The sequence below is a fragment of the Vidua macroura genome, chromosome 28 (assembly GCF_024509145.1).
Source record: "Vidua macroura isolate BioBank_ID:100142 chromosome 28, ASM2450914v1, whole genome shotgun sequence".
Lineage (NCBI taxonomy): Eukaryota > Metazoa > Chordata > Aves > Passeriformes > Viduidae > Vidua > Vidua macroura.
In genome coordinates, this window is record NC_071598.1 from 2,480,196 (window position 1) to 2,501,849 (window position 21,654).

The window sequence follows — 21,654 nt, forward strand, 5'->3', positions numbered from 1 at the left end:
GGGCAGGGCCTGGGATGGAATTCCCAGAGGAGCTGTGGCTGTCCCTGGGCCCCTGGGAGTGTCCAAGGCCAGGCTGGAGCACCCGGGCACAGTGGGAGGTGTCCCTGCCATGGCAGGGGTGGCCCTGGGTGGGATTTAAGGTCCCTTCCAACCTCACCTGTCCCAGGACTCTCTGAATTTTGGGCAGGTTTATTAAACCCTGAGGAGAGCAGCACATGCAGTCAGTGTAGATGGCTGTAAATCATCAGGTCAGGTCTGCAGGAGCATCTCCAGTGGATCCCCAGGAGGGCACTGCAGTGATCCCGTGGTGTTTGTGATCAGCTCTGTGCCTAAATTACCAATGCAAGCCTTGAGGGTTCTGTTAATTAGTGAACAATAACTCCCATCACATGGCAGAGAGTTCTAGGACAGCTGGCTGTGCAGCTTGGACATCCAGCTGTAAATGTTCCACCTGAAGGAGATGGAATTTATCTTCAAGAATTAACCAAATGAATAATTTCAAAGGTTCAAAGGTTTCAAAAACATGCTGAATGTGAAACAGCACAATAATCTGATCCTGGAAAAGAAGAGAGGGGAAAAAGCCCTTTCCTGTATATTCAGGAAGTTCTGTAGATAATTCTGCAGCACATTTAAATGTGGCTTAAGGTAAAATAAAAATCAAGAATTAACAAAATGAGTAATTTCAAAGGTTTCAAAAACATGCTGAATGTAAAATAGCACAATAATCTGATCCTGGAAAAGAAGAGAGGGGAAAAAGCCCTTTCTAGTATATTCAGGAAGTTCTGTAGATAATTCTGCAGCACATTTAAATGTGGCTTAAGGTAAAAATAAAAATCCCTTGTCAGTTCCACCCCTAGAACTCCCTGGCTGCTGCGTTTCTCAGTCTGCTGCTCTTTTTTGAAAGGAACAAAAGTTCCTAGGTAGGACTTGGCTGTCTTTATGTGGGTATCAAGTCAGAATCCAGTGCAGATAAAGATCTAAACCAGCGTAAAATTGTTGTGAGAGGATAAAAACAATAAAATCCTTACCAGGGCAGGGGATGAGATGGGGAGACAGCCAGAAACAAATTCAGGAACTCTGTGAAGAAAGATCTGTGAAGGGAATGTAAAAGCTCTCTCTTCTCCTTAGCAAGGGTTTAATTGCTGGAATCCTTCTGAAGTTTGGGTTTTATCTCCTCCATCAGCTGGAGTTAAAATCAAAGTGAGTTCTGAGGGGAGGCCCCAGGAGCACTCCAGATGTGCTGATGAAAGCAGTTTGCTGCTCTCAGAGCCATTTGGGGAAGGGGAAACTCCTCAGGGCATTGGGAACTGGAGGGGGACTCAGCTGGGACCCAGCACATCAGGCAGGCTCAGCTGCTGGAGCAGGGAACTGCTCACAGATGAAAACCACAGGGTATTTCATGAATCTCCTTAAAATCTGCGTGCAACCCCATTTCCCATTTCTTTTTCACCTTTCTTATTTTTTTTTCCTTATTTTTTCCCTTATATTTTGTTATTTCTTCTCTCGTTGCTGTTGTTTCTAGGCTCCCCCTCCTTGCAGGCTGATGGATTGCCCACACCACCCCCCCCTCCACCCAAAAGCAAACCCTACGAGAGCAGCACCCCCAGGAACTCCGTGGAGGTGAGGAAATGGGAGCTGACAGCTTTTTGGAGAGCAGCTTTGGAGCAGGAGGCACCAGTGGAATTTTCCAAACTGTTCTTAGGGTGGTGCTGCTTGAAACCTGTCTCATCATTTCACTATTTCACTCCCTGAAACCACAAAAAAAGGAAAAAATGGGGTTTTTTGCTTCAGGAGAAGACACTGGAGTGCAGTGCCTTTATTATTTTTTTTTTCCAAGTGGGAGTTGCATTGTCCTTGGTCAGGAAAAAAGTGTGTGGGGATGGGAAGAGATATGGAAAACACACCAGCAGCAAAAGTTTCAAAAACATGATTAGCCTAAAATAGTGCAATAATTTGGTCTGAAAAAGAAGTGGGGAGAAAATCACAATTTTCAGAGGTCTCCAATGTCTCCTTCTAAGCTTCAGCTCAGCAGAATCTGATTTTTCAAGCCATCAGTGACTTAAAAAAGGCTGTATTTAAATCCTGCCCTTTGTCTCAGTTCCGTGGAGTGATTTTCTTGCAAGAATATCAAACTGCCCCTTTGTCAGTGCTGTATCACTGATGTTTCTCTTACACCTCATGGTCAGCAGGCTCTTTGGAATCCCTGACATGCAAATATTGTGTCAGAATCATTTCACCTGCCCCTGAACTGAGGGTGCTGGTGATGCCAGACTAATTCCTTATCAGTGGGAAGCAAGAAAGGATAATTTTGTGACTGAGAGAGGGATGGTGCCCTCCCAAAACCTGTCAGGAATTACCTTTTGCAATTGAAAGGGAGGGATGTCTTCCCCAGTCCAGTTTACAGAGACGATTTGGGAGTACCTGAGTGGGATAAACTGGGATTTGTCCAAGAAGAATTTGAAGAGTGATCACACTTAACTACTTTAGCAGCACAGGAAAACAAGAAAACAGCTCATCACTTAATAATTGTGTGTTGTGACACTGGAATAAAGCCTTGAAATATGGGATCAGGAGAAAGTTTTTCTTCTTTTGCCCTTCATTTGGCTGGAAGTGACTGTGGCTGCTGTGGTGCTGTGCCCAGCAGAGATCCCATCTCCAGGGATGCTGTGGGAGTCACTGGATCAAGAGGATTAATAAAAGAGCCTCCTTCCCTTGAGTCTTGTAAGGAAACTAATTACTGCCATGTCCTGGCCTGCAGCATCCCCTTGGCTGGCAGCCAGAGGGAAAGGATTCACAGGGCTGTAAAGGGAGATTGGGAAGGGTTTTCTGAAGGATTTTGTTAGTTTGCTGTTGTAAAGTTGGGTCTGTCTTCCTTGGGTTAAAACAATCCTGAAATGTTGAGTTTTGGCTGAGGAGTGATGAACCACACAAGCTCCTCACTCTCCTGGCCTTTCCCATCTTATTTATTTACAGGATGCCCCTTGAAACAGGCAGAGACAACATGAAACCCCCCCTTAGTGCAAGAACAAGAAACGCCCTCCAAGCCCCTCTGCAGGCAGGCAGGATGAGGCTTGTTTAATTAGAGCTGCCCTTGCTTCCATTTTAGGGTGTTAGGTTTTGCCCTAACGTGTGTTCTGATTTGAGCACGTTACATCCTTTTGGGGCAGCTCATCCAGCCAGCAGGAGACAATACCTGCATTTTAAAACCTGGGAGGAAATGGATTTGTTACCATTTTACTGATCACCAAAAGGAGGGGAAAATGCTGAAGTTGGGCTGCAGGTCAGAAGCAATTAAAGTCTATCCTAGGCATGCTCCAGCAACTGAAACATTTCAGCTTCTGGTATCTCCTGGGGATCTGTCCTTGTTTGGCCCTGTAATGTGGAGCTGAGGTTGAACTCCAAGGTTTGCTCCTGAAAGAACCATCACAACCTTTTGGGTTTCTCATTTGGTGAAGTAAAATACCCTCCACTTGCCAGCAATGGTTTATTTTTGTGTTTCCATCTCCTCAGGTTGCTCCGCCGCTGCCCAGCAGACGTGAGGCCAAACCTCCCCCTCCACCCCCCAAAACCAGGAAATCCAGCGTGGTGTCCTCGGAGCAGGGGCTGCAGTGAGGATTTGGGGTGACAGCAACGCCCAACGTGCAGTGGCTGCTTTATTTCCAGGCAGCCTGGGGACCTCCCTGCCATTGCACCACTTCCCCTGCAGTTTTCCTGGGAAACATCACAAAGGAAACGTCGTTGGGCCTGGATTCCCTGCCCTGTTTGCCTGTGCAGTGCTGACACACTAATCCAGACATCCCCCTCCTGGAATTCTCCCTCCTGGTCTTGTCTGTCCCGAGTTTGTCACTGCTGCAATCCCAGCAGCTCCTTCCCAGTGTAACTGGGAATCCTGGGGCGATCTCACGGTGGTATCACTGCAGGGCAGTGGAGTTTCCTGCCTGGGTCAGGGTCTCTGCCCAGCTTGTGCTTGGTTTGGAACAAGATCTCATTTTGTGCTTTTTAATGAGGTGGGGAAAATCCCTCCTGTAAATGTTAGAGATGACAGAAGCTGCACTTTTGCCAGGGCTGGACTGGTACCACCTGCACTGATACCAGGACTTTACTGGTACCAGTTCCAGAAACAGCTTGTGGCCTGTTTATTTATCATCACTATCGATGAAGATATTGCTTTCTCTTCCAGGAAATAATTTTATTTGTTCATTCTCTCATTTTGCTTCTGATTATCTTGAAGAAGTTGGGAAGAGCCACTAAAACCCTGCTGAGGGTGTTGCTCACAGCAGAAAGTACAATCACTGTTGGGCTGGGGGTTCACGGGCCATTATTGTGCTCCCCTGACTGAAATGGGTTTCTGACCTTACTGAAAAACCAAAGTTTGTTAAACCTAATGAAAAGTTTCCTTAGCAAAGGCTTTTCCAGGGAAAACCAAACCAAACAAAACCCAACCCGACAAAAACCACCCACAGGAGGGTTTTGCTCAGACTGAAGTTGTCATTTTCATTTGTTCTTCCCACTCCTTTTGACACCAGTGTGACTGCAGGAGCTGCTGTGCTGCCTGCCCAGCTCTAAAAGCAGATTGCCCTCATCCCAGAGTCATCCCAGATTGCCATCACCGCCAGCTTGGAGCTGCTTTGGAGGTGGCACTGCAGTCACATCCCATCCATCCCCAGCCTGATTGCTGCACGCGCTTCCAGCTGTCTCCGGGCTGCTGCTTCTCAGGGGAAATCTTGGGAATCTTCCTGGACACCCTGGCCAGCTTTCCCCCTCTCTGGGGCATTGTAGGACGTGTCAGCTCCTCGTTGTGTTCTTGGCCACAGACACTGCTTGACTTGAAAACCACTGGGTGTTTTTGTCTTTCCCTTTTCTGTGCACTCTCCCTCCCGTTGGCAGCGCTGCCTTCCTGCTGCGCTCACACCAACTCGGGATCCTCTGAAAGTTCACTTCAAGAGCAGCTTTTTGTCTGGGCTGAGAATTCTGCTTCAGGCAGAACAACAGGATGTGGTCTGAGTTGTCTGAAGTGCATCTTCACAGCACCTATTGTTAATTCAGTGCCTTTCCCCACTCTGCATCTGCCTCTGACCTCAGTCCTGGGTGCTTTTCAGAGCAGGTTGGGTTTAACTCCTCGAGTGAATCAGCAGGAGCACAGGAGGCTGAGTAGGGATCCCAGGAATGGTTTCCCTGGTGTGGGCAAACAGACTGAGCTGTCAGCTTTGGGTGTTTTGGTTCTAAGTGACTTTGGAGTCCTCTTTTCCAGTCTTTTTGTTCTGCTTCAACAACCTTAACATATGAAGGTACCTTCTGCATCCAGGTTTTTCCTGGAGAAGGAAAACTCCATGCAAAAAACACTCACAGGAGAAGGTCTGACCTTGGGAAGAATTTTTCAGCAGATCTTTAGTGAGCCTTTTGCTCTTTTCCTTGGGGAGGTTTGGCTCTTGGCTGCATTTTTTGCAGTCACAGACCAGGATTTTGAACAGAATCCTTGGCATGTTGGTGAATTATTCCTCCCTTCCTTCCCTTGGGCAGTGCAGCTGCCAGGGGTGAGAACAGTTGCCACCTTCAGCTCTGCTCTGCCTTGAAATTGCTCCTCTCACCTTAAACCTCACCTGGGTTTGCTGCTCACAAGTTCAGCCTTCTCCTCTCCCTCCCTGTGCCTGCCCAGTTGGGCACTGGCATGGGCACCCTCTCAACTGGGAGGAGAGGAGCAGCTGACACTAAAGAGCTCAGAACAAGTTTTCCCTTCCCAGGACATTGTGGGCATTTTCACTGGCAGATTTGCCAGAAAGGGCTCTAAATTTGGTTCTTTTTTTTTTTTCTTCTCAGCATTATTTATGCTCTAGAGTTTATAAACTTGTCCCACTCCTGCTCCTTTTGGCAATGTCCCCAAAGTGGTGTCCAGTTCTCTTACCTGGCTGATAAAAGTTGGCATCACTGGCTCAGAGGTGCAAGATGGAATTCTGTTCTGTGCCCAAATGATTCAGGGCTTTGGGTCAGTTTTGGCGGGAAAAAATCATCTAAGTGTCAGATTTTTAAAGGCAATTGGGCATTTAAGTGTGTGAGGAAGAACAGAGCATTCAAATGATTTTAAATAAGTGGAATTAAGTGCCCACTCTTAGGAGAAATCCCACCAGAACTGTGGTTTTGTTGTGTTTGCTCTTTGCTTGGGTACCTGCCTGACAAGAGTTGTGAGATTTAATTTTCAGAGGCAATTTAATGTTGTCTCTACCTTTTTTTTTTAAACGAGAATCATCTCTTCAAGTTAATTAGGTGCTTTAGGAAATGCCTCTAATGTGTCTTAAACTGGAGGGTTTAAAATGGGAATAGGACAGTCCACAATGATGATCTCTGCACACCACAAATTACAGCAATTTCTGCCCAATTCATGGTTTGGAATAAAATCTCAAAACATCCACTCTGCAGAGGAGACAAAACCTAATCCCATTTCAGAGCCAAGCTGTTCAAAGCTGCTGTGAAATTTCAAGTCTTTGAGGATTTTGGTTTCTCTCCTTTGGAGAAATGTGCTCAACACTTGTTTTCTGGAGCTTTTAATTAAAATGTATCATGCTGTGATAAATTCCTTTAAAAATGTGACAGGCTCTAATCCACATCAGGGGCAGAGGGGAGCAGGCAGCTTTGCCTTCCAGTGGATTATTGGATTAGGAAAGGACACAGATTCCAGGGAGAGCAGCTCTGATCTGCAGTGGCACAGAACTCCAGGATGGATGTGCAGGGGCTTTTTGGGCTCCTGCATCCCATAAACTCCCCGCTCCCAGCCCAGTGTCTGCTCCAGACTCATACCGAGCTGGACTTGCAGTGACAACACCCCAGATTTTCCTCTCCTTATTTATTTTTACCATTGTAAATGGAAATAATAACTTTAAATCTGTAATTTAACTAATTTTTTTATATAGTGAAAACATTCCTGACCTGCTTCTGCTACCTTCTTTTGATTATTTTTATTTTAATTAAAAACTTGACCTTATTTTTACTGTTGCAGACCAAATCCTGTGGTGGACCAGGGTAAGCTTTTCCAAAGACTACAGCAGGGAGGAAAAATAAACAAATAATGTGATTTTATGGCTGTTCAAAAGCACGAGGTTCACCTGATTCTTCTCTCTGAACATTAATTAAAGCACTTTTAGGACAATTTGGGCACTACAGGGTTTACTCAAAGGGGGTTCACACCTTAACCCATTTTCAGGTCCATGTTGCTGGTTTGTATTTTTAGGCAGAGGTGGAAGCACCTCAGCAGCTCCAAATTCACCCCAATGTACATTTGATTAATTTTTCTCACTGTGGTATTACACAGGTTTAATCACTCTAAAACCCTGGAGCGTGTTTGTTGTGAATTGGGGAGGGTTTGGGTGTTGTGGAAGGAGTTCTTGTGTGTTCTGGGATCCTGGATTGGTGATTCCATTGCAAACCCACTTTTGCAGAGTGCAAATACGATGTTTGGAGTTTTTTTTCAGTTCTTTGCAACTGAATCAGTAAAAATACAGCTTTAAAGTGGCTCTGGGGAGAGCAGGAGCTGTGGGAAGGGACTGCAGCTCTCTGGGTAAATGCCACATGATTCACTAAATCTGTAAAGCAAGGTGTACACATTCTTGTGGGTTTTTAAAATGTAATGACTGTTGTAAAGTTTGTAAATACATTTTAAAAATAAATATAGTTTTTATGACTGAACCAGAAAAAAACAAGCAGTAAAAGTCTTTCTTCCATGGACCACTGTCGGACAGGGGAGTTAATTCCAAAAGTGAATTTATTCTTTTACCAATGTTTCCTTGCTCTTTTACCCAGAGAGGAGTGAGATGAGGCCATGGTTTTGTCTGGACACATGAAACAAAAGTTGTCACATCCAAATTGTCCCTGCAGGACTCAAAGCAGACTCTGCTGCTCCCACTCTGGACTGGGATGTGCTCTCTTTTACATAAATCCAGTAATCTACACAACAATTTTCCACTATTTCAATGCAATTTCAGAGTATTTATTCACATATTGATCCAAGCAAAGACCATTTGAGGAGGAATTTATTTTAACGCAGTTTTGAAACCTCACTCTGGCTCTGTGGCTCCATTTCACTTTGGAATTTTTAAACCTTCTTTCTTCTGCCTTCTCCCTCCACCAGCCTCTCCTGTAACCACACACCAAATTCTGGGTTTAAAGAGCAGAAACGACTTTGAGGATGGAATTTTCAGGTGCTAAAATACCACAGAGGTGATGCCCTGGGGTGATTTGGATGGAGATGAACTGGGTGAATATCTGGGGGTTTGTTCCCTGAAGTGCCTCAGGGAGGGGGAATTTTGTGCTCCCTCCCACCTTGCCCAGGAAATGTTGATAATTAGAGTTTTTCCATGGGGTGGAACATTTCCAGCCACTCCCCTTTCTTTTCCCTGTTTAATATTCCTGTAGCAACACCAGGAATGCATTGGGTTGGAAAAGATGGGTGTGGAAAAAGCTTCATTTGTCTTCAGTGTTCTTAAGCAGCAAGAGATGAGAAGTTCCTGAGCAAACCTCAGGATCTAGTGGGGTTTGGTCCTTTCAGCTCTGCCAAGACTGGCCAAGTTTCCCTTGGTGAGCCAGGAAGGACTCATTTCAAATATCCTGGTAATTATTCTGGTGTGTTTTCCTGCCCAACATCATATCTTGCAGTAAAAAAAATACATAACTATAGTAAATTACTGCTGCTGGCTCTTCACTGTGCAGGCAGTGCTGCTGGAAGTCATGGGCCACAATTCCAATGCATGTTCAGTACAAACAGGATTAAAGATGAGCTAAAATCATATTTATTTAGGTAGTTTCTGCACGAAAATCCAGTGGAATTTGGGCTCTGCATTACTGTTCCTGATTTTATGAGCCTTTTCTAGGCCTGATGCCTCAGTGAGTCTGGAGAGGCTTTCAAGCACTCAGAGCTTTGGGGTTTGTTGGCTTCAAATCTGAAGTAGAGATTGAGCTTTTGGGATGGCCCAGGGACACTTCCCAGGAAATGGTGGCCATCTGGCCCCATCAAGGTGTTGCTGGGTTAATGAAAAAGCACATTCTTGCCTGAGAAGGCTCACTGAGTGTCAGTGAACTCAGATGTGAGGTCTGTGCTGTCGCTGCTGTGCAGCAGCTAATGGAAATGCATTTCCCAGCCTGGGGACCCTGGGAGCAGCAGCTTCCATCTGGCTGTGCCCTGCAGCAGCAGGGACAGCTCTGGGACAGCAGCAGGGACAGCTCTGGGGCAGGGACAGCCCTGGGCCAGCAGCAGGGACAGTCCTGGGGCAGCAGCAGGGACAGACTTGGGACAGTTCAGGGCCAACAGCAGGGACAGCCAAGGGGCAGGGACAGCCCTGGGACAGCAGGGACAGCTCTGGGGCAGGGACAGCCCTGGGCCAGCAGCAGGGACAGCCCTGGGCCAGCAGCAGGGACAGACCTTGGACAGGGACAGCTCTGGGACAAGGACAGCCCTAGGACAGGGACAGCCCTGGGACAGCAGTAGGGACAGCTCTGTGGCAGGGACAGCCCTGGGACAGGGACAGCTCTGGGACAGCAGCAGGGACAGCCCTGGGACAAGGACAACTCTGGGACAGTGACAGCTCTGGGACAGCAGCAGGGATAGCCCTGGGACAGCAGTAGGGACAGCTGTGGGACAAGGACAGGGACAGCTCTGGGACAGCAGCAGGGACAGCAGTAGGGACAGCCCTGGGACAGCAGCCGGGGGTGCTGTGGCTTCGTAGGGAGCCGGGGAGGGCTGGGCTTGGTCTGGGTTAATTGAGGCAGGAAACGCCACTGCTACAAGGGGAGCTTTGGAATGATGGATCCTCGTCCTGGGAGTGGCCAGGGAGGGATTTGGGAACAGTGCAGGTGACAGTGAAGGACCTCTGCAGGTAATTTTGATCCAGTGGAAGGTGCTCCTGCCCATGGGACAAGGTGGAATTTAGGTCCCTTCCAGCCCAAACCATCCTGGGATTCCATAATAAGGGCAGAGCCAGTATTTCCTGATGCGAGCTAAACTTTACTCCCTCTTCCTCCTTCACCACCTTTTTTCCCCCTCCCCTCATGTATCTTCTTTAAATTTTCCCATAGTGATGACAGAAAAACCACATTACTCACCATGGCTTCCTTCAGATCCCCACTCCTGGAATTCTGGTACGAGCCTGGGCACGCACTCTGCTGCACCTCCTCTAATTTTTCCATTTCATTTGCAATCTGGATTGGAAAAGTGACACAGGGAAGTGAGACAACCTTCAGGAAGGGAGAAGGGAGATTTTTCTGCCAAAAGCAACTCTACCCCAGTTAGAGATGGAGGTGAAACTACACAACTGAAATTGTGTAGTGGAGTGTTCCAGTGTACAACTGAAATTCATCTTTTCCTCCCAAACCCCAGGATGCTGAAATGAGGAGGAACTAGACATGAAGTATCGATTGGAAAAGAGGGGAAAACCACTGCTGAACAGAACCTTCCACATGTGTTGTGTCATTTAAGTGCTGAGCATCCACCACATGCCAATTGCCATAATGTTAAGGGAAGTGGAGGAATTATCATAAAATAACCCATCGGAATGTTGGAATTTAGGGAGAGGATGAAATCAGATTTAACCTGGACCTCAGAGCTCCATCTCTCCCTTGGAGCTGTCTGTCCAAATTATTCCAGTGCTTCAGTGAAAGTTCAGAGATTTTATACACAGTGATTATGAAAATACATATATTTTTCTCCATACAATAGTTTTAGTTCTGCCAGCTACAATGTGCTGTTCCTTGTGCCAGGCTGACAAATGTCACCTCACCCCTGTTTTTCCAAACCCTGCTTCAACCAATGTCTTCATCCCCAGATCTGGGGATGTCTGGAGGACAGACACAGGGAGAGGTGTAGAGGCAAGCCTCTGTCACCTTTTTGGCTGCATTTTTTGCAGGCCAGGGTTGTTTCCCAGCGCAGGACCCACCTCCTGGAATGGTCCCAGCAGGACCTGGGCGCTCCTCTTGCCCCCGGGCTGGAGGCCGTAGGACCAGTGCTGGGCCAGGCACAGCCCCACGGACAGCACACACAGCAGGACACTGGCCACCATCCTCCTGGACTTCTCCATCCTGAGAGAGACAAAAAAGCACCTGTCTGCTCATAAAGGCATTGCAGCTCCATTTGCACCTTGGAGAGGGATGGAAATGAGGCATTTCTGGGACAGAGAATCATAGAATGTGCCGAGCTGGAAGGACTCCCAAGGATCATGGAATTCCAGCTCCTGGCCCTGCACAGACTCCCCAAAAATCCCGCCCTGTGCCTGCTCCACTTCTGATCTGCACCTCCTGGGCAGGAGCCCCAGCTGGATTTGCAGCCTCTCAAAGTGTGGATTAGCTCACTTGAAAGAGATTGGACATCTGAAAAATTTGGATGAAGATCTAAATTAGGATTTCTGAGTTCCAGGCATGTGTGGACCTCAAAGGTTGCATTCCCTGGTGGTGTTTGGCAGATGTGTTCGGCTGGTTTCTGTCCCTGCTCCTTAAAAACTGCCCTTTGCAGACTCTTCTAATCCCTTTTTTTTTTTTTTTTTTTTTTTTTTTAATAGGAGCATCTGTAAGCACTGGATAAATAAAAAGGGAGTGTGGGATGTTGTTCTAGCACATTACCTGCTGCCTGAGAGAGGTTGTGGAGTAACTCCAGCTCTTCTCCTCTGGAAAATGCCTGTAAATGTGCTCTCACCTCACTTTTTATACCCAAGAACCCCAGTGCCACCCCGTTCCCAGCAGGAGACTTTTTCCACTTCTCCCTCCCAGGCTGCAATTTTGGTGTTACTGTTACAGTGACTGTCATGCACAAGCAAAGCCCATAATTGGGACACCCCAGTGCAGCAATTAAATTCAGCTCTTTTCTCTAAAAGTCATACAAGTAACAGCCTTGTTTTTAAGAAGTTATAAATCCCACATTGGGATCCAGAAGATCCTGCTGGGAAATGCAGGAGCTTTTCTGTCAGTGAGTTCTGCTTCCTTTAGTAAAAGTTCTTGGGTGAGTCTGAATTTGTTGAGGGTGTGAAATGGGTGAGGAATTGAGCTCAGTCTTTAAGAATCCTGGAATGGTTTGGGTTGGAAAATACCTTAAATTCATCTATTTCCACCCCTGCCATGGGCAGAGACACCTTTCCCTATCCCAGGGTACTCCAAGCCCCATCCAACCTGGCCTTGGACACTTCCAGGGATGGAGAATCCATGGTCCAGGCAACACCTCATGCCCATCTTCATTTATACCAGGCATGAAGGAAACAACCCTTCAGTGCTCAAACTTTTGCCTGTGCTTGCACAGGTGCCCAGAGCAGTTTGAAATCCTCCTCATTAATATTGAACTTCAGGTGCCTTGGTGTTCCTTGCTTTATAGAATGCCAGGTGGGATTAAACTGGACGAGTCTATGATTGTAAATGTACTTTGCTGGCATGATGGAGTCTCTGGTGTGAACAGGATCCCCAAATCCTTTTTAGAAGGGCCTGGAGTGACAGGGACAAGGGGGAATGGGTTTAAACTGACAACAGAGAAGGTTTAGGTTGGGAAGAAATATATAATTTGGGTTTATATTAGGACAAATTCCTTCCCTGAGAGGGTGGAGAGGGGCTGGAATGGAATTCCCAGAGAAGCTGAGGCTGCCCCTGGATCCCTGGAAGTGTCCAAGGCCAGGCTGGACAGGGCTTGGAGCAGCCTGGGACAGTGGAAGGTGTTGGGGATGGAATTGATGGAAATGATCCTTAAGGCCTCTTCCAAACCATTCTATGATTCCCTATTTTTCAATCTTGAGAGTTTGTGCACTGCAGATTTATAAAGATTTATTTGCATGCAGGAGTTCAATTCAGTATTTTTGACTGCAGAAATTGTATTTTTCCCCACCTGGCTGCTCCTCTGCCTTGCTGTGCACTGTTCTGTGCCACCTGCAGGTCTCGTGTTCCCTGTTCTCCAAACATCCTCTGTTCCGGCTCCCATGACCTCTTGGAGCTTTAATGGATTAAAGTCATTTAATAAGTAAATAATTCAGGGAGGATTTGGTGACTCGTAGCAGAGTCACTCTTCCTGCCCCAGGGCTCCTCCCGCTCCCGGCAGGGGCAGCCAGCCCCCAGCTCCAGCTCAGCTGCTCAAGCTGTGAAAACAGTCGGGGCTCAGAGCAGAAATGTTCCTGCTCCTCCCGTGGGGCACGTGGAGTCACCCAGGGATTTTCCTGTGTCCGGAGCCTCCTTCCTTCCCTGATGAGCTTTTCAAAAATGAGGGTTATTTAAAGGTAAAAGCAGAGTTGGTTTGGACATTTAAAGAGAGCTTTGCCCAGTAATTGCACCTCATTATCCACCACTTACCCTGGCTCTGATGAGCCTGCCCTGGACAGCTTTGAACAACTTTTTCTCCACAGGTTTCTGGTGCAATCCACAGGAATTGGACTTTTATGATCCTTGGGTCCCTTCCAGCTCAGAATATTCCATGATTCTCTGACTATTCTGTCTCCAACTATTTTATTAAGCAAATATGAAGGGTGGGGACAAAAAGGCTGAGGAGTCTTGGAGAAGAATGACAAACCAAAAACAATCCTATGCAAATTCTCCCAATTCATGGCTCAGAAACCCCACAAGCACAGTTATTTTTCCAATGGGTATTTTATGCTTAAAACCAAAAAATTCTTGTTCTTCTCACACAAGCCAGGTAAGATTTGGGGTTTTTATTAAAATGAAGACAACCAAGCCACTTTTTCTTTCACACTTTTTATTAATGCAACTTAAATTAGCTGGAACCTGCAAATTCTGCACAGGGCTCTTCACACAGCTCTGTCCTGGCAAAAGAGGTACCTAAAATCCAGCTGTGAATGATGGTTCCACATGCTGTGATCATTCCATAGTGCTTCAGTGAAAGTTCAAAGAGATTTTATACACAGTGATTATGAAAATAGATATATATATATATATATAATTTTTCCATACAATAGTTTTACTTCTGCCAGCTACAAAATATGATAAAGAAAAATAATTCATTTGTTTCTCTAGCCCTAGGAATCTTCTTCTACTGCAACAGACACAACATTCCCACTGAAAGCCATGAGGTGCAAGAAAGGACTCCAAAGTCACGCTGTAATATTTCCCTGGAATCTACAGGTCATTTCTCCAAGGATATAGTGTTGTCCTAGAGCTTGATCCAGAGGGATTTGCAGGAAATAATCCCAATTCTGAACCTCGTGGCTCTGGGACTTTGAGCCTTGAAAGCTCATGTCACTCGCCTGAGTCAAACCAACTTGAAAAGGAGGGAGAATCCTGCAATTCCCCCCAAACACATCCTTTGCTGACCCTCAGCCATCTCTGATCCTCCCAGACTGGTGGCAAAGCAGCATTTTTGTAACAACAACTGAGACAAGACAACAGAAATTGCACTGCAAGGGAGAGACAACCCCCTGAAGAACTGTGGAACTCCAGCTCCTGTGGGACTCCAGCTGGGATCCACTGGTTCTTATTCTTCCTTTGTATTTCTACAGTAACAGCTTGATTTCCTTAAATTCAAGGTTAGTTTTAACTTTGGGGTGGTTTAAGCATCTGAGGTAAGTTCTTGATGCACCTTTTTTTCTTTTTTTTGGTATAGTTTCTTCATGTGCTTTTTGATTGTGTGTAAAATAAAGGTGGTGTGAGCTGAGAACTCCATGGATCCTACAGGGAAGCAGCTCCTTATCCACATCAGGGGTGCTGAGGCCTCTGCCCTGCACAACTCCCCCACACAAGCAGCTCCAGCTGTTCTCTGCACAGGCACAGCAGTGTGGGAGGGCATGGAGGGCACCTGGCCCCAGGCAAGATGCTTTTACAGCCACCTGAAGCAGCCCAAACAGAACAGGGAGACCCAGCTGGGAAAAGGTTGAGGAGCTTTCAGGGAGTCTTTGCATAGTACATGGAGGGGAAACAGGGAAAGATTCACCTGCTGAGGTCATGAGGGGAGGGTAAGAGCATGAGCTGGGGCCCCTCTGCCTCTCTCTGCTTTGGTGCCAGCTCTGTAGTTTCCTCTCTGCATTGAATTCACCACAAAAGGTGAAAACACTGCAGGAACTCCAGCCTGGAGTGGTCAGGACATGTGAAAGCAGGATTTTTCTCACCAGCTGTGACTGACAGTGCACCTCCACACTCATTTGGAGAGGATTACTTAAAGATATCCAATTTCTGAGCAGGGATGTTCCCATCAGCTTCCACCCCAGCAGAGACCTGAGCACCCCCTGGGGACACTGAGCCACCCCTGGCATGGATCCAGACTGGAAATACACCTGTAAACCTCAATTTGGTTGCTACTGTACAGGAGTAACATTTTCTATTCATATTGCAGCTACAGATTTAATAAATAGAATTGCATATATTGTGCTTTATAAATTAAAATGCATTCCAAAGTGAGGCAATGCTAAATAATGAAACCATTGAACCTTTCCCCCCCCAAACCAGCCACACTCTCTGATTCCAGCACTAGCCCACTTCCTCACTGTGCTCACAGAGGTACAAAGTCTCTGCTGGTACCTCTGAAAACAAGAATTCCCTCCCCAAAAGTGATCAAAAAGAGTTTACCTAGGCACTACTGCAAATGTAAGGTGGCTAATAACCATGACTTTAACTCAGGAAGGGGAGGAGGTGAAGAAAGTCACGATGAATGTTTGGATTCCTTCCTCTTCAGCGTGTTCTGGCCCCTATCTGACACTCTGGGACATGTGCAGGGGTGTCAGCATCTCCTCAAAGATGGCTCCTTTCACGTTAGATCCCCTCAAATTTGCTTCTTGTAGGTCACAACCTGACAGATCACAATTCTGAAGGGGGAAAGGAAAAATAATGTTAACTGAATAGAGACAGAACTCTGTTCAAAAGTTTAACTCCACTTCCCTTAACTCCATTTAACTTTGTAGCTGGAGAAAAGCCAGCAATCCCCCAAATTACCATCTTTTGTACACATATATATATTTATGGCCAGGAAATGAAGGCTAACTCACCTCCAAGTCAGTCCCTGCCAGCGTGGCTCCTCGGAGGTTGCAGTTCTTGAGTTTGGCATTTTTCAGCGTGGCCACTCGGAGGTTAATCCCGGTCATCTGACTGCCCTCCATGTCCACACCCTTCAGGTTGGCACCTGCAACACACCCACAGGGAGGGCTGGGAGGGAAACCAGCCAGAAATGCAGCAGCTCCAGGTGATGCTTCCCAAGAGCTGGGTAAACTGGGAGAGGCCAAGGCAAGACTGGGAATTTAATGATTATTTGGCAGAACCAGCCCAGAGCTGTGGGCTCTTCCCATGGACTGTACAAACACAGCTGAATTTTGCCACATAAATGTACAGGCACAGGGCTGATTCCAGAGAATAATTAACAGGCAAAAAGTTACCTTCCAAATTAGCTTTAAGGCCTGATGGATCTTCAAAGTTGCAGCCCTTCAGGGATGCTCCCTCTGCGTTGGAACACAACATCTTCACCCCCTGCAGGTTTGCACACTGGCAGAGACAGGATGTGAGTCATGAGGGTGTCAAGATAAACACCAAAAATCAGCAGAACACAGATTTAAATTCTGCACTGCAAATGAACCCCCCCAAAGCACAACCCCCCTGTTACTGTGAGGAAGTGTGCGAGTGCTGTAAATGGAACAATCACAGAAAACATTGGGAAACTGATTTTTTTGTTCCAATTCCTATTTCCTGAGACAAGTGCAGGGCAGCCCAGGCTGCCCAGGGTGCAGCATCCTTACATCCAGCACGGATCCAGAGAGGTCAGCTCTTTCCAGGTTGGCACAGCACAGGTTGGCATGGGCCAGGTTGCAGCGGCTCAGATTGGCCATCTTGAAGTTGATGTAGCGAAGATCCAGGCGGGAAAGGTCAGCTCCACTGAAATTCAGACCCTGGAAAAGCCAGTGAACACCCCCAAAATGGTCACAGAAGGGAAGGGGAAGGTCTGGACACAAATAAATTAAAAGAAACACGTCTGGGTAGTTGTGTATATAAATCTATAGAGATAAACAGATGTACTGACACACTTCCAGTACCTTAAAGGGGCTGATAAAAAGATGGGAGAGACTTTTTTTATATGGACAGACAATGCCAGGACAAGGGGCAATGGATTTGGAGATCAGGTTTAGATGGGATATTGGGAAGAAATTCCTCCCTGTGAGGATGGGGAGGGGCTGGGATAGAATTCCAGAGCAGCTGAGGCTGCCCCATCCCTGGAATCATCCAAGGCCAGGTTGGAGCAGCCTGGGACAGTGGAAGGTGTCCCTGCCCATGGCAGATTGGAACAAGATTATCCTTAAGGTCCCTTCAACCCCAAACCATTCCATGGTCCCATAGAAACACACACTCACAAGATCATTTACTCTATTACATAACACCATGAAATGTAAATGCAAAGCTCTCAAGATTTGGATATTTCCTAAAAACAGGCTGTGGTTTTAAACTGTAAGAGGACAGAGTTGGATCAGGTGCTAGGAAACAATTCCTGGAGTTTTGTTGGAAAGACAAAGGCTGAGCTCCCTCACCTGACAGCGCAGCTCGGACTTGGTGGGCGTTGCCAGCAGGAATCGGACAAACTCCTTCCGAGAGATGGGAGAGTGATCCTCAGCTGGCTGGGAGTTCTGGGCAGAGGAGGCAACAGGGACAGCACTGAGTTTCACGTTCCCTGGGACAGCAGGACGTGCATCCAGGGCTTACAGAGAGCAAGGTACCTTAATAGCAATTTCCAGGTGTTCAATGAGGGAGTCGATCCCAAAAAACCTGGCTTCTTCCAAAACCCCTACAAACAAAGCAGTGCTGGTTATTCCAGAGAACTGCTGATCCAGAGAGCAGCACCCTTCTCTCCCCTTACTGGAGAACACACACACATTATACTGGATGTAACTGGGGAGAGAGAAAAAGTTTGCTTGCAGCTAAAAGGAAAAACGTAACTCAGTCACAACATTTCCAACACCAGCATTAGGTTAAAGAGATCAACTCCAGAATTCCAGATATTAATCCAGTATGGGCTTTTAATGCTCCAAAGAGAAATAACCAGCCTATCCTCATTAAAGCAAGCACATGGAGCTGCACTGCTGAGAATAAATCCACCAAAGGAAAACTCCCAACCACAGGGATGAGCACACAAAGCTCCCCCTGGCTTCACCACGGGCAAAGCTTTAATTCCAAGGAGGAATAATTTAGGAGATGTCAGACAGGTAATACCTACCTAGCAAATTAATGCCATCATTTACAATGAGCTGTCCGTGACGCAAATAGTTCAAAATGGGCTCAAAATACTCGGGACTGCGGTCAATGAGGAAAGCTCCTCTAGGATCTTGCTTATTCCCCCAAGCATCTGTTTCCACAACATATATATATATAAAATTACTTTTGATGTAGTAATAGAAGAGCATTTGCTTCAGTTTTCAGAGTTTTTTATTACCAAAGGGGACTGGAATAGCAAACATTCCACTTGGAAGGGCGGTTTGGAGAGAGAAGGAAGGAAAAGAGGAGTGGAAAAGAGGAGTGGGGAGAAAAATCAGCTTAAAATGACTTTGTTCCTGCTCTGAATAACTGAATTTTTACCACATACAAAAGAATCCTGGCTAGGATAAAAGCAGCACTGAAATTTTAGCCTGATTGTCTCCCCAAGGCTGCCTCGTGCAGTCTGCTCACTGGCTCTGCTGACAAAACTGAGGAAGATGCAACAAGACAAAAACCTCAAATCAAATAAACAAACAAAGGACCCAAACTACTCACAATGGATGGAAGCTGTATTTGCAGCTTGTGAGACAGATGATCAACATTAGGTGGTGAGATGATAAACAGAGAGAAATAAATTTATTAAAAAATAATTCCCTGTTCTGCTCTGGTACTTCAACATACTTTGCATATTTTACTTAATGAACAAGAGCCTCAGCCTGACAGTGACTTTTGCCTACTTTGCTCATTTATTACTTAAAAATAATAAAGTTCATCTCAGCATACTCACCTTTGTCTTTGAACATGTGTGCCAACATACTGTCAGGTTCTTTGTTAACCAAAGTGCTCCTAGGAAACAAAAGCAGCCCAACTTTACTTTTCTTTCATCTGTAAATGCTTAAGAATTAATTTCTTGCAAAACTGTCATGGCAAACATAAAATACAGAGAAAGCTGCAGGAGTCAAAGACCTCCTGCTTGACAGTAAGTTACTTTTTAAGGTATTTTGCTTTATTGAAATGAAGTTTTTGAAGACCATTTTTACCGGGTGGTGGTGAAATATCTGCCTCCCACATTGAGAGTCAGCCAGTCTGTGTGGGACCCTGTCAGCTCCTCCTGAGCTCTCCCATCAGTCTGAGGATCTGCAGACAAGAAACAAAGCAATTACTGGAAAAATTGTTAATACTCCTTAATTACAAAGAGGTATCTTCTGAAAACACCACAAAATAAAATCTTAAGTTTATATGAATGCAAAATCAACTCTATTAAATAGAAGGTTAAACATAAGATTACAGACTCACCAATGAAGGGCTCCCCTTCACAGACAAACAAAACATCATCATCCCTGAGACAGGAGGGGCAGAGGGAAGAGAAAAAGAAGGTTAATCATAATTTGTTGTTCATCTAATTGACAGTGGAACCTCTCCCGATTCTTTCAGGTAAATTATGACTAGTGGCCATTAGCTGGAACTTCTGTATCTGATTCTTATCTGTATTTTGAAGGTTCTACTGGATTGGAATGGACTGACTTCACCAGAGATTTTATCTGCAGCAGCCAGGTAGGGACCACTTGTGTAATCAATTAATTCTTACAAAATAGTTGCTTTTCTCCCCAGCCTGGGACTATTCGGTGAAGCCAAGGTACTGACAGAATTTGTCTCCTTTACAGAAATCCTGTCATTCCAGGGCTGACTGGCATAGTGGGGATTTCATGGCACAAACATTGCCCTAGAATCAACACAGAAGGAGGTGAAAAGGCCTCAAACACAGCTTGTATCAAGTTCTGAATCAATAAATGGTTTGAAGTTAGAAAGACACAAAGGACCTTTGGGCATCCTGGCTGGAAATGATCACATCTGGTTTTGGGGAAAGCACTGGGTATGGATTAAGGAGGATTAACAGGTTAGTCTCTTAATCCACAGCCCTGATTTGCCTTTTCCTGGCTGATCCTCACCTAATCAAAGCAATATCATCAATGAGCCCCCCTTTCCCGTTGTAAACGCTGGTGGCTTTTATCCCGAGCTTGTTGCTGGCCACAGAGAGCAAATCTGAGAGAGTCCCATACACAGCCACGACCTGGGGGAGGAGAGAAGAGAGGAGGCTGTGAATAAAAACAAACCCAGGAAACTGTGCTCCAAAAGTTCTGCCACTTCAGGTTTATCAGGACTATTAGGAGGAGCAAAATCCATTTGGATCTTGACCAAGAAAGAAGGGAAAAGACCAGCTTTGGTGCTGGAACACAAAACCAGGGTGACCTGCACAGCTCCCACCAAAACTCACTGCAACAGCACTGAGGGAATATGTTGGTGCTGTAGGAATATAATTCAGTTATTTCTTTCTCTAAAGAAACATTGCTACTTGTTCTGTTCCAAGCCTCTCCCAAATGTACTTCCCTCCCTAAAACCAAGGACTAAAGCACAGGCACAGGAACTGTCTGCACTCAGGATGTGGATGGAAAATCAGGATCACAGACACAATTCAGCAGAACTGCAAGGCTGAAATGCGGTCACATGAACTCCTGCACTCCGGCCCCGGGTGGAAATAGCGGGATCGTGGGCAGAATGAATAGAATTACACGATAAAGCAGTCACATCAACGTCTACACTCAGAACGTGCACGGAAACATCAAGATCAGGGACCCTCTGCGGAAATGCATCCCAGCGTCTTTTCCTCTGCCGGACAAGCACTTGGTTGCGCCCAAAAATCACCGTTTTGAGTCTCGAGACGATTTTAGCGAGGTTTTAAACAATTAATTGCGATTATTCCCACGGATATCCCCAGGGTATCCGTCTCCCCCCAGAGCCCTCATCCCACAGCTATGCCCGACACGAGCAGCCGGACGCGACTCCCCAAAGCCACCAAGCGCCTCCAACCGCGCCAAATCCCCGCCTGTCGCGATTCCCTCCACAGGCAGTGAGGGGGGACCCCGCGCCCCGCTCCCCGCCGGCACGGCGCGGCGCAGGCCCGGCTGCCCCGGGAGGCTGCGGGAGGGCCGGGCAGGGCCCCGCGGGGCGCGGACCCGCCGCGGGCCGGCCCGGCCCGGCCTCACCTTCCCGTTGCGGGCGCTGCCGTTGACGAACAGCGTCACCCGCCTCATGCTGCGCCCGCCGCCGCGCCGACACCCGGAAGGGGCGGGCGCGGACGGGCAGGCCCCACGGCCAATCAGCGCCGCGCTGCGCCGCATCTCTGTCCAATGGGCAGTGAGAAGGCGGGACAAAGCCGGGGCGGCAGCCAATCGCGACCAGAAGAAGCATCCATATTTGCATAAGCACTCTGTGATTGGTTGTCGCCCGTCACGTGCGCGCGGGCCGTTGAATGAATTAATTTAATCATTTTATTTTTTCCACCCGTACCACAGCGGTGCTGCGTCCCAACGGCCCGCGATCTCTCCGCCGACTCAAAGAGTCCCCCCTGTCCCCCGCCAGCCGCGCGGACCCCCGGGGCAGAGCAGCGGTGAGGGGTCGCCGCCGTGACCCGCCCTCCCTGCGGTGCTGCTGGGGCCGGGGAGGCTGCGGCGGGCGCTGGGCTGGGCGGAGGGG

General features: G+C 47.0%; 3 protein-coding genes across 7 annotated transcripts in view; 1 reads left to right on the plus strand and 2 right to left on the minus strand.

Annotated features, from left to right (window-relative positions):
• The window catches only part of DOCK5 (dedicator of cytokinesis 5), a 60,414-nt gene extending 52,739 nt beyond the window's left edge, over positions 1-7,675 (plus strand). For all 4 annotated transcript variants that reach the window (XM_054000632.1, XM_054000628.1, XM_054000630.1 and 1 more), the window contains 2 exons: positions 1,523-1,620; positions 3,511-7,675. In XM_054000632.1, the coding sequence (XP_053856607.1) occupies positions 1,523-1,620; positions 3,511-3,612 (200 nt within the window). In that variant the 3' untranslated portion in view covers positions 3,613-7,675. The remainder of the gene's footprint in view (positions 1-1,522; positions 1,621-3,510) is intronic.
• A 386-nt stretch (positions 7,676-8,061) lies between these two features.
• On the minus strand, positions 8,062-11,057 carry GNRH1 (gonadotropin releasing hormone 1). Its single transcript, XM_054000633.1, has 3 exons — positions 10,917-11,057; positions 10,087-10,182; positions 8,062-8,125 (listed from the first exon to the last, which is right to left on the minus strand). The coding sequence occupies exons 1-3, from the start codon at positions 11,055-11,057 to the stop codon at positions 8,084-8,086; spliced, it is 279 nt and encodes a 92-aa protein (XP_053856608.1). The 3' UTR covers positions 8,062-8,083.
• Positions 11,058-15,538: 4,481 nt separating this feature from the next.
• Positions 15,539-21,234, minus strand: KCTD9 (potassium channel tetramerization domain containing 9). Of its 2 annotated transcripts, XM_054000585.1 has the most exons (12): positions 21,165-21,234; positions 20,070-20,191; positions 19,417-19,460; positions 19,161-19,257; positions 18,908-18,966; positions 18,143-18,271; positions 17,646-17,713; positions 17,460-17,555; positions 16,677-16,826; positions 16,320-16,425; positions 15,936-16,069; positions 15,539-15,755 (listed from the first exon to the last, which is right to left on the minus strand). In XM_054000585.1, exons 1-12 carry the CDS (start codon positions 21,210-21,212, stop codon positions 15,639-15,641), a joined length of 1,170 nt encoding a protein of 389 aa, XP_053856560.1. In that variant the 5' UTR covers positions 21,213-21,234; the 3' UTR covers positions 15,539-15,638. The 2 variants fall into 2 exon arrangements, with proteins under 2 accessions (XP_053856560.1, XP_053856561.1); XM_054000586.1 differs by lacking the exon at positions 18,143-18,271.
• Positions 21,235-21,654: the final 420 nt, after the last annotated feature.